The sequence below is a fragment of the Gossypium raimondii genome, chromosome 13 (genome assembly GCF_025698545.1).
Source record: "Gossypium raimondii isolate GPD5lz chromosome 13, ASM2569854v1, whole genome shotgun sequence".
NCBI lineage: Eukaryota > Viridiplantae > Streptophyta > Magnoliopsida > Malvales > Malvaceae > Gossypium > Gossypium raimondii.
This window is the reverse complement of record NC_068577.1, coordinates 39,759,007-39,771,301: the sequence shown is the minus strand read 5'-3', so window position 1 is coordinate 39,771,301 and position 12,295 is coordinate 39,759,007. Positions and strand designations below refer to the sequence as shown.

Here is a 12,295-nt window from a genome sequence, read left to right as displayed (position 1 = left end):
AATCAAGAACCCATTAACTGGATTTTTAGTAAGCAATATGTGAAAATAATAAGTTGACATGACATTATACATATGATAATATGTTTAGCGAATCAGATTTTAGAAATAGCAAAGCTTTACTTAATGAATTTAACAATTATTATTTGATGAGAATAGGAATTTTAAAATTTAGAAAACTCAAAGGCTAAAATGATCAATTAAAAGTAAAGGATTAAATTCATAAATTTTACTAAATAGAGACTAATAGCATAATTTAATCGAAATTTTATATTCAAAAACTTAAAATCTAGAATACTTGAATAAAATCTCACCATTTGATACGTTTGGTGTCAAAGAAATTCCAGGGTTCTAAGTGAAGTTGCTAGAGTATATATTTGTCCTAAAGATAAGATTTGAAATGGTTGAATGTGCGAGATGGGATTCCTTTAAGAGTTTGATTTTATACGCTCATTTGAAAACTACAGGAGGCAATCATAAGATCAACGTGGTGGTGGTAAGACGACAAAGATTAAGGAATTAGATAGTCAAAGTGAGTTCCCAACATCACACCTCAATTTCTTACTTTATATGATTCCATTTCCGACATTAAACGAGTAATTTCAAAGCATGCATTAGCTAACTTTTTTGTTTAATAATAATTATACTAACAACAACCATTTTTTTATACCGAAAACGATATAACAATGGCATGTAAGAGACAACATGCGGAAAAAAGATGACCCGCAAGGTTTACCAACTTTATTCTATCAAAGTATGGAAAGATATTTTTTTATATAATTGAACAATTATATTATAATGAGGTAGGAGAAAAGAAAAATTGTAAACAACTCTAAATCTAACGTCAAGAAATTTGAAATTCATATAAATTATAAAATATTTAATTACCATTTTCTCTAGGAGTAGTAAAAAATGAAACCGTGAAAAGAATATAAAAGAATTAATTGTCCACTCCGTGGCCATTGTTAAAAGGAAAAAGGAAAACACAATTCACCCTGTTTTTCTTCGAGCTACTTTTTAAAGATGAAACACTAAAATGAAAGTAGCAAACAGGGAATTGTGTGGGCCCATAATCTACTCGGTTTGATTATCTTGTTTTTAAACAAAAATCTACGTTGCTATTGTTTTTCATAATTTATTATAAGCTTAATTTAATTGCAGTTAAAATGGGCTGTTATGGAATTTGAGTTTTGGTTTTATACTTTAAAAGTTAAAAATTCAATCTTTTTATTTTTCAATTTAAGAATTATAGTCTAATTATTATCGCCATTAATAATTTCTATCGAATTTATTAATTTAATATATTTGTTTTATGTCACATCATAAAGCGACTACTTAATCAAAATTTCAAATTAATAAATTTTGACAGAAAATACTTCCACTTTTAATTATTGAATTGAGATTTATAAAGTAAGACGACTTTATTTTTAACTTTTTAAGTATATGGACTAAATCTTAAATTTTATTAAAGTGCAAGACTAACGACATATTTTAACCTTTTAATTATTTACCTCTTTTTCTAGTCGTTAACAGAATTGGATTTTGTGCTATGTGCTGACCTTGTGCTAGAAAATATATGAATAAGACCATTGAAATGGAATTCAATAATCATGTGACTCATGCCTGAATTTTGTATAATAATTTATATTAACATGTGATATTTATGATTGGATTTATTAAATTTAAAAATTCATATACAAGAGATTGAGATGGTAAATAAGTGTAAGAATTTAAGCATAACGAATTATATTGATAAATTTGAAATATTTAAAATTTTAAATATGAGCGAATATAAAATTATTACCTGTAAAGAAAGGTAAGAGAAAATTTATATTTGGGAACTTTTCGAAAAATAAACGCTTTAATTTTAATTTTTGCTTTAAATTTATCCAAGCTATATGAACCTTTGCATCAATTTGATTGGGATAGTTAAGTAGGTTTCAATTAAAGGTAAATCATGGTAATTAAAATTTTTATTAAACATGTGTTTTGCATGGATTCAAACTATGCTACCTCTTTTGTATAAATTTCTTTTAATATGTATATATATTTTAAAAAAATAATATACAGAGAGAGCTAGAAAATTAAGGTGTAAGAAACTAAGCAAGAACAGGATTCGGTGACACGTTTTATTGATGTATGGGCTCAATCTTTTGAATGGAATGATTTTATTAAATTACATTTTGGATATATGGTTTTAATATCAAAACAAATATTAATCATAATAAATAAAAATATGCACTAAAATACTAAAGTTCATTACAGGCGCATATAGCTGGCATATTTTATAAGCTACGAATTAAAAAAAAAAAAAAAGTAGACTGAGAGATTGAAAGATCGTGAAAGTTTCCTTCTTCTCATTTTCATAAATCCTAAAGTTATAAAACATTAGTGTCTCTAACCCCTTTGATTGATCAAGTTCCTTCTGCTATTTTGCTCATCTTTTCCTTCTATAACTTGAGGAGCAAATTAAGTATACTATATCGCATTGCCATAAAATGAAGTTTGGGAAGGAATTTGCTTCTCAAATGGTGCCTGAATGGCAGGCAGCTTATGTGGATTACAGTTCATTAAAGACATTTTTGAAAGAAATCCATGGTGTGAAACAAAAGTATCGGCAACCAGATACCCCAACTCGGCTTCAACGAGCATTGACGCTTTATAGAAGCTTTAGTGGTTTGGATCCGAGACGAAACAAACGTGGGAGTTCATTCGACGATCATGATGTTGAAAACCAAGCGATTCTTGTGAATTCCGTGCAAGGAAATGGCTCAGGGAAGTACGAGACTACTTTTCTTATGGTTGCAGAAGAAGGGGCTGAATATGAGCAAGAGTTCTTTAAAAAGCTTGATAAGGAGTTGAATAAAGTTGACAAGTTTTACAGGTCTAAGGTGAAGGAAGTTATGGCTGAAGCTGAAACACTTACCAATCAAATGCATGCTTTAATTGCTTTTAGGATAAAAGTAGATAAATTACAAGAGAATTTTGATGTTTCTGGTTCTAATGACAGTAAGTACTTTTTCTTCGAAGTTCTGCAGAAATTGTTTTCAATTTTACAGTTGAGACACCTTAATTTATATCCATTGCTTCATTTGCAGAAATCATGGTTTCCATGAATGCATTACAAGGCACAACTGAATCAGACAATGATGCTAAGCAATCCAGTAATTGCTGCCAAGAGATTCAAGAAGAGAACCCCAAGAAAGTAATGAGCAGCATTAGACTTGCTCCACAAGAGGTGTTGAATCATGTGAAGTTGAATCAAGCTATTCAAGCTCCTTTCTCAGCTGCCAAAGTGTACCGTGCTAGCAATACTAACGAGACACAAATGAATTTTAGCAATGACAACCTAAAGAAAATCCAAAACCAACTGAAACAAGCCTTTATTGAATTTTATTACAAGCTTCGGCTTCTCAAGAACTACAGGTAACAAATGGCTAATAACCCATTGTATGTATTTGGTTCCCTTTTCCTTCTACTTTTTAACAAATGTATATTGATTAGTCTTCGATGCTTGTGTCTAAGAACAGCTTCTTGAATGTGTTAGCATTCTCTAAAATCATGAAGAAATATGATAAGGTATATAACTTATAAGCCTTCTTAACATCAAACATTATTTGGTGTCAACTCAACCAGGCTTGTCGGTACTGATTGTTCTTCTTTCATGGGTCTCAGATCACATCAAGAAGAGCATCAAAGTATTATATGAGGACAGTGGATGATTCTTATATATGCAACTCTGACGAGGTAGGTGGCTTCCTAGTAAAATACCTTGGTTTTGATAATTAACAATTCAAGATTCTAGTGTCATTGTTATTCGTACATAGATACTTTAGAAAAATTGAAGAATCGGGTAACATAAGCTTGTTTTCTCAGGTAACTAAGCTAATGGAGAGGGTAGAAGCCACATTTATCAAACATTTCTCAAATTCAAACCGAAGTAAAGGGATGAACCAGTTGAGACCAAAATCGAAGAAAGAAAGGCATAGTACATCATTTGGCACAGGTAATCATTATACCCATGTAAATGCCTTTTACCCCTTAAAGAAGATATTTATTGGAAAATTGATGTTTCAGGCTTCTTTGCCGGCTGCACAGCGGCCCTCATACTAGCTCTGGTATTGATTATACATGCTCGCAATATCCTCGATAAGGAAGGAAGAGTTCAATACATGGAAAGCATGTTTCCAGTATATAGGTTATTTTCTTTTACTATTTTACTCCACTGTTTGTTTCAGCTACACTGCAAATGTGACAAATTTAACAAAGTCATCTTAACTATGAACATTGCAGTTTGTTTGGGTTCATGGTTCTACATATGCTCATGCATGCTGGGAATATATACTTTTGGAGGCGATACAGAGTTAATTATTCCTTCATATTTGGGTTCAAGCAAGGAACAGAGCTGGGATTTCGAGAAGTTCTTTTCTTGAGTTTTGGCCTTGCAACGCTAGCACTGATCAGTGTGGTCTCCAACCTTGACATGGAAATGGACCCTAAAACTGGAGATTATAAAGCATTAACTGAGCTACTTCCTTTAAGCTTGCTTTTGGTAAAAACTAAAAACTATTTCACTTCATAATCGCAAATCCCAATTCAGCAAAACCATTTTTTGATCTATTTACTTTTTGCTTTCACAACCAGCTTGTGATAATTGTATTGCTTTGTCCTTTCAACATCCTTTATCGCTCAAGTCGCTTCTTGTTGCTCAGAACTTTGTTTCGCTGTATCTGTGCTCCCCTCTACAAGGTAAATATATATCGTTTGTTGAAGAAGCTGAATTGGGAACCTTTCAGTTGATTTTCAGCAAAGATGGTCTGTGACTTGTAATATTGATGCAGGTAAAATTTCAAGATTTTTACTTGGCAGATCAGTTTACTAGTGAGGTACAAGCATTTAGAAGTGTGGAATATTACATTTGCCATTATGGTTGGGGAGACTTCAAACTCAGACAAAACACATGCAAATCAAATGACATATTCAACACTTTTTATTTCATCGTTGCTGTAGTCCCCTACTGGTCTCGTCTCCTTCAGGTATTTCACTTCTATATCTATGTTTCAATCCCTGGAGAACACTACACTAGATGCCACTCAACTTTATTTAATTTTTAACTTTTACCATCGACATTTTAAAACTTACAAAGATGCCACTAATATTTTCTGATTACTATGAAGATACCACTCCATTTATAACATTACTTGGGCTCTGTGCATCTACCGTCGCAAGTTAAATATGCCACGGGTTTAAAAAAATTTATTTTCTATCATTTTTATTTTTAAATTATTTATTTTCTTTTTTATTTCTTCACTTAAATATCTTAAATACCCATTAAACTCAGATTGTATAAAACTGTGATTTTACGTCATCTCTATCGCTTTCAGATTTTTCTTCTTCATTTTCAACTTTTTGTTGGTTTTTAGCTTAGCAACACGATTCAAAAAACAATCAAAAACAGTTGTTTAAATGTTTGAAAGCTTAAAAACAGAAGCAAAGCTAGCTGAAAAATGAATGAACAAAGTGTTTTCTCCATTACCCGAATAATAACATAGTTGCTTACATAAATAGATTAAAATACATAGAAAAAAAAACAAAGCATACTTGTGCAAGTAACTAAAGGTTTACATCATCTTAATAATAACCTAAAAAGCTAAAAAATCAGCTAAGCACACAATTAATCTTAGCTGACCAAAGTATAAAATGATTACAACTTTAACTATCAAAAGTCAACAAAATAAAAACATGTTGCTGTCGAATTGCACCATGGACACTAGCATGCTTCTGCTGAGTTTCTGGTTCCATGCATGCAACGTGAGTTTTGCATGGTTTCTTGCATGTTGCTGCTGTTGTTGCCACCTTTTGAACACTCCTCCTTGGCTACAAAGCAGCAGACTCCTATTTCATTCTTCAAATGCTCAAGTCTTAAAACAGCCATTGGTTTGGTCAATAAGTCAGCAAGTTGATCTTTCGAGCAGCAGTGAACCAAGCTTACTTCTTTGGACATTTCAGCTTCTCTTACAAAATGATATTTAATTTTAAAATGCTTAGTCTTACCATGAAAAACCGGATTTTTAGCAATGGCAACAGCAGATTGATTGTCAACCTTGATCACTGTAGCCTCCTTTTGATCAGCATTCAGATCGCACAACATTTTTCTAAGCCAAATGGCTTGATTTACTGCATATGCAGTAGCAATGTATTCTGCCTCAGCAGTGGATTGAGCCACTGTCTGTTACTTCTTCGAGCTCCAGCAAAAAACACCTGAACCAAGGGTGAAGAAGTAACCTGATGTACTCTTCATGTCATCAGTTGAGCCAGCCCAGTCACTGTCTGAATATCCCACCAATTTCAACTCCTCAGCTCTCTCAAACTTCACTCCACAATTCAAAGTCCCTTTGACATACCTTAGGACTCTTTTTGCTGCTTTAAAGTGAGCAACAGTACAGCAATGCATGAACCTCGACAGAAGACCAACAGCATACATGATGTCTGGCCTAGTTGCAGTCAAGTAGAGTAGGCAACCAACCAAGCTTCTATAACTCTTTTCATCCACTCGATCTTCATCACTTAGGCTGGTTAGTTTTTCTCGCAGGTTTGCAGTTTGACATGCAAAACTTGCTCAAAACCTTTGATGCAAAAGCTTTTTGGCTTATGAAGATGCCTTGCTCGTTCTGGTTCAGTTCCATGCCAAGGAAGTATGTCATCAAGCCAAGATCAGTCATCTCGAACACACTTTGCATTTGCTTCTTAAAGATCTCAATTAGTTCACTTTTGCAACCAGTGACTAACAAATCATCCACATACAAGGATACGATTAACATGGTCTCTTCTTCATTCTTTTTGACATAGAGAGTAGGTTCACTAATGCTCTTGGTGAACCCGAGCTTTGTTAAGTAGGCATCTATTCGATCATACCAAGCTCTTGGAGCCTGTTTCAGGCCATACAGGGCCTTCTTGAGCTTGTAGACCTTTTGTTCCTCTCCATGAACCTCGAACCCTTCAGGTTGCTCTACAAAGATTTCCTCCATGAGGAATCCATTCAAAAAAGCTGATTTGACATCCAGTTGATGCACCTGCCATTGTTTGTGAGCTGCTAAGGCAAACAACATCCTTATAGTGTCAAGCCTTGCAACAAGAGCAAAAGTTTCAAAGTAATCGGCTCCCTGCTGTTGGCTATACCCTTTCACCACTAATCTGGCTTTGTGTTTGTTCAGTGATCCATCTGCATTGTTCTTGATCCTGAACACCCATTTTACTCCAATGGTCTTCCTATTTTCTGGCCTATCAACTAGCTCCCAGGTGTTATTCCTTTGGATCATCCTTAGTTCAGCTTTCATAGCTTCTTGCCAGCACCTTTCTTTTGCAGCTTCATTGTAGTAGGATGGCTCAACCATGGTCACAGCACATCTCTCATAGATGTCTGCCAATGTCCTAGTGCCTCTGACAGGTGTATCATCATAATCATCCATAGCTTCATCTTCAAACTCAGCTTGCTGTAGATCAAGGTCCTGCAAGTCTTCTTCAACTAAGCTTGCATCTGTCCCATTCCACTTCCAACAGCTTGCTTTATTAAACTTGACATCTCTGCTTACAATCACTTTCTTGGTTGATGGATCAAAGATCCTATAACCCTTCTTTACATTGCTGTAGCCAATAAACACTCCTGGCATGGACTTTTTCTCCAGCTTAGTTCTCTTTTCTGCTGGAACCAATGCATAACACAGGCATCTAAACACCTTCAAGTGTGACACAACTGGTTTCTGTCCAAACCAGGCTTCAAAGGGTGTTTTACCCTTAACTGCTTTGGTTGGCAATCTATTTAGCAAGTAAACAGATGTGTTTACTGCTTCTACCCAAAAGTTGTTAGGCATTTTGGCCTCAAACAGGAGGCATCTAGCCATATCAAGGACAGTCTTGTTCCTCCTTTCACAAACACCATTTTACTGTGGTGTGTAGACAGTGGTCAGTTGGTGTAGAATACCAGCTTCATCACAGATCTTCTGGAACCTCTGAGACACATACTCAGCTCCATTGTCTGACCTTAAGCTCTTGAACTTGCAGTTGGCTTGGTTTTCAGCCAAAGCTTTGAACTTGCAAAAGAAGTCAGTAACATCTGACTTTTGTTTCAAGAAGCTTACCCAACAAAACCTGGTGCAGTCATCAATGAACAAGGCAAAGTACCTGCAGCCATTCAGTGAGTTGATCTTCATTGGTCCACAGATGTCTGTATGAACCAACTGAAGTTTCTCCTGGCCTCTCCATGCCTTGTTGACTGGAAAGGGCAGTCTGGTTTGCTTGCCAAGCTGACAGACTTCACATACTTCTTTCTTTGGCTCGAACTTGGCCATTTCTTCAACCAAATTCAGTTTTTGCATTTGCCTGAGTGAGTTGTAGTTCACATGCCCCATTCTTTTATGCCACAAGCTTGCCTCATCAGTCTGAGCTGCATATGCTTTTGCTTGCAACTGATTCACATCCACATTGAAAGTTCTATCTTGCATAGCTACTGTTGCTAACACTTGGTCAGTAGCATATTTGATTATACAAGTTTTGCCTTCAAACAGGAGAGAATAACCCTTCTCCAGTAGCTGACCAACACTCAACAAATTCTGGTCAATGTCAGGTACATAAAGAACTTCAGAGATAGTTTTAATACCTGACTTGGTGCAGATCACTGCCTTGCCCTTGCCTTTAGCCTTGAGAAGCTCACCATTTCCAATTCTGACATTGGACTCAAAACAGGTGTCAAGCTCCTTGAACATGCTTTCATCTGAAGCCATATGATGAGTGCATCCACTATCGATCAGCCAAATCTTGCTAACTTTGCTCGAGCTTGCAAAGCAGGAGGCTGTGAAGACATGTTCTTCCTGTGCCTCGATGTCCTCAGCAGCTTGAGCTTGACTCTGATGCTGTGACTGAGCTTTTGACTTGTTCTTACACACTTTTTCAATATGGCCAAGTTGTTTGCAGCCTCTACACTGAATATCAGGCCTGTACTAGCAATATTTCTCAAGGTGAGTTGTTTTTTTGCAATGAGCACAAGGTGGAAACTTCTTCTTGACAGCTTCCTTCTTCCCTCTCTCTTTCTTTTCTAACCAATACTTCTTGCCTTTGTGATTTGAGCTCGAACTCGAGCTCTCTCTGCTCCTAGCATGAAAAGCACCCTCAGAATACTCCTCCATTCTGTTTGCTCTTCTTTGCTCTTGTGCATAGAGAGCATTTATCAGCTCTGTCAAAAGAATGGCAGATAAGTCCCTCGAGTCCTCCAAGGAAGAGATTTTTGATTCATACTTCTCTGGCAGGGTTGTTATGACTTTCTCAACTATCCTTTTGAACACTTTTTTCTCTTAAAAAAATTTAAATCCAACTAAAAATACTAAAAATTAGGAAGAAAAATCTGATTTGCCATGTTACTATTGAAAAAGAATAAAGATGACATAAAATCACAGTTTCATACAATCCATTATCTTAAACTCCATTAGAACTACACTTTCATCCCCCGCCCTCCCTTTTTCCTCAAGCTTTCCTCCCGCATCTGTCTATCACCATCCCACCCTCACCCTACTCCTAATTAGTTCACTCTCAAAAAAGGGAAAACAATTTCTTAAGAGTTTTAAAAACCTAAAAAAGAAGAAATCATACAGTAAATTCCCCAAACTCTGAATTCCATTAAAAATAAATCCCTCCACCGCCAACCACCCTAAAACAACCCCAAAAAAAAAGGGGTTAAAGTACACCTTTTTTTTCCAGCTTACTCCAAATACCCCCATTTTCTGTGCTAACTGCTAAGATCATCTTCCATTGCTTAGAAAACATAAGGAACAAAATTTGGAACATTTCAACAACCATCATTTACATCACAAATAATTGTAAGGGAAGACACTTGCCTCTCAATTACTCTGATGGACAAAAGTGGAGTAGAGCAACATCCATGTTTCATGAATATGATGCAAGTAAATTACATTTACAGTGAGAATGTATCTAATTCTGAAGTAGCAATTTTTATATTTATCTTTATAAATCCAACAAATGCAACTATATTTTCTTTACATAAGAGATAAAAACAAAAACAAAAAGAAAGTAAATAACAATAAAGGGAGGGATGAAGGCAAATTAAACTGACTAGAATTCCAATCCTTCAAACTAAGCAGTAAGCACCTCTATTACAAGCAAGAAACTTAAGCCATCAATGCCACCTGATCTTGCCATGATCTTTCATTTCCCGGTTCTATTTGGCCCATTTTCGATGTTCCTGCAGGCTGATATTTTAACATCAAGGTGCTGCTCATCACCTCCGATTCTAGTTGAACTTTTCTTAAATTCCTCCATTCTTACTGAATTAGTTTGAGTTTGTATTTCTTCTTCCTCTCTCTGCATTGAAGGAAGGAGATGTTGGAGACATTAGCAAATGATAAAAGACTATAGCATGAAAATTTTTATGACAACAACTGGTTTACCCAAATCTGGTTTAGGTCTAAAGTTGGTTTCATGTTTCGGTAGTTAGGGTTTGTTGAGACAGGGAAATAAAATGAAAAGAAATGAAGTAGAAGAAGAAAGGAAATGAGGGGAAAAAGATAAGGAAAAAAGAAAAAAGAAAAAAATAATTTAATATTAGAAAATGGAAGAAATTCTTTTTGAACATATGACACATTTAACGTACTAAGTCAGACACAAGTTATTCAAGTAATGGAGTAAATAGTGGAGTGGCATCTTTATAATTATTGGAAAAAACCTTAGTGATATCTTTGTAAGTTTAAAAAACTGGTGACAAAAATTAAACAAAGTTGGGTCACATTTGATGAAATTTACGCAAACAAATATTAAGCTGTGTACGAACAGTGAGAGAGTTGAAACTTGAACATTCTTTTTTCAATTGCTAGTGTGTCCGAAGGTTCCATGATGAGAAAGATCCAATGCAAGGGTACAACGGATTGAAGTACTTTCTGACAATTGTTGCTTTGTGTACGAGGACTGCTTATGGGCTTGACAGGGGAACCAGTTGGAAAGCAGTAGCTTGGACGTTTTCAGCCATGGCGGCTCTCTATGGTACTTATTGGGACCTTGTTGTCGACTGGGGGCTACTACAAAGGCGGTCCAAGAACCGCTGGTTGAGGGACAGACTTCTAATCCCTTACAAAAGTGTATATTTCGGAGCAATGGTAAAATAAAATGTGTGATTCTTATATCTCTGTTCATGAACATGGCTAGGGTAGCCATCAGTTTTAACAAAGGTGGTATAAAAATGCAGGTTTTGAATGTATTGCTGAGATTTGCATGGTTGCAAACTGTCTTGGATCTAAGTTTATCATTGCATAGAGAAACATTGATTGCTATTGTTGCCAGTCTAGAGATAATTCGTCGTGGGATATGGAATTTCTTCAGGTATGTTATATATCTATGTATAGAAGAGAAGAGAATAGTTTATTATATTGGAATTTGAGTTTCACTCTCGTGGATGTCACCTTTTAAGTTTGGGGTTAATATCTTTATGAGCAGGTTGGAGAATGAACATTTGAACAACGTGGGCAAATTTCGTGCATTCAAATCAGTGCCACTACCTTTCTACAACGATGAGGATGAAGACCGGATTGATTAGATTGCTGCAAATATATGAGAGAGATGGTACAAAGAAAGCCCGAAGTTTTTTTTATTTTTACTTTTGTTTTTTCTTTATGAAGGGGATGGAAATGGAAGATTAGATAAGAATTGCACCTTCCTACCAAATTGTTGGGTAGAGTAATTTCTCCTTTATTAGAAGTTATTACGCAAGCATTCAATGTATGTATAAAGCAAAAAGTTTTTTTTTAAATACTAATTTTTATCTGTATTGATTTTGTGTTTACAAATTAAATATATTTAATAATTTTGATTTTTAAAATGAATTTCTAAAATTCCTTTAAAATTTAATTTTCACTTGACTAAAGTTTTAGATGAAAATTTTATTTAATTAAAGAAAAATAATAATATGTTTAATTTGTATACATGTTTAATTAACAAATCGTAATGTCTTTCTGCATCGAAATGCAGAACAAAGTAGCACAGGGTTAGTCATTTCTATAAACTTTTATATATTTTATGATTTAGTCATTTCTTCACTATTCTTCATTTTACTATAACAAATCACTTGGTAAAATGAAATAATTAATTCTTAATCAACTTCTTATTTACGTATAGCATAATAGTTAATTAAAAATCATGTAAACATTTATACATCTAATTAAATTTACTAATTAAAATTATTTAAGCTATGGTAGCTGTCGTTTACGACTACCGAATTAAATACGCTATTCAACCAACA

At 34.7% G+C, this 12,295-nt stretch overlaps 1 protein-coding gene across 1 annotated transcript; it reads left to right on the top strand.

Moving 5' to 3' along the window:
- The first annotated feature begins 2,311 nt into the window (after nucleotides 1–2,311).
- LOC105784076 (phosphate transporter PHO1 homolog 7) lies at nucleotides 2,312–11,806 on the top strand. The gene is made up of 12 exons (XM_012609862.2): nucleotides 2,312–3,006; nucleotides 3,096–3,423; nucleotides 3,528–3,576; nucleotides 3,673–3,744; nucleotides 3,874–4,003; nucleotides 4,075–4,195; nucleotides 4,291–4,549; nucleotides 4,642–4,746; nucleotides 4,839–5,033; nucleotides 10,878–11,156; nucleotides 11,246–11,379; nucleotides 11,494–11,806. Exons 1-12 carry the CDS (start codon nucleotides 2,496–2,498, stop codon nucleotides 11,591–11,593), a joined length of 2,283 nt encoding a protein of 760 aa, XP_012465316.1. The 5' UTR covers nucleotides 2,312–2,495; the 3' UTR covers nucleotides 11,594–11,806.
- The last annotated feature ends 489 nt before the right edge of the window (nucleotides 11,807–12,295 follow it).

What these genes read in the sequence shown, in the direction of transcription:
- LOC105784076 (XM_012609862.2), top strand. Translation starts at nt 2,496, where the DNA reads ATGAAGTTTGGGAAGGAATTTGCTTCTCAAATGGTGCCTGAATGGCAG. An exon ending in TGTTTCTGGTTCTAATGACA is followed by an intron (nt 3,007 to 3,095) that starts GTAAGTACTTTT and finishes CTTCATTTGCAG; the next exon opens with AAATCATGGTTTCCATGAAT. An exon ending in TCATGAAGAAATATGATAAG is followed by an intron (nt 3,577 to 3,672) that starts GTATATAACTTA and finishes CATGGGTCTCAG; the next exon opens with ATCACATCAAGAAGAGCATC.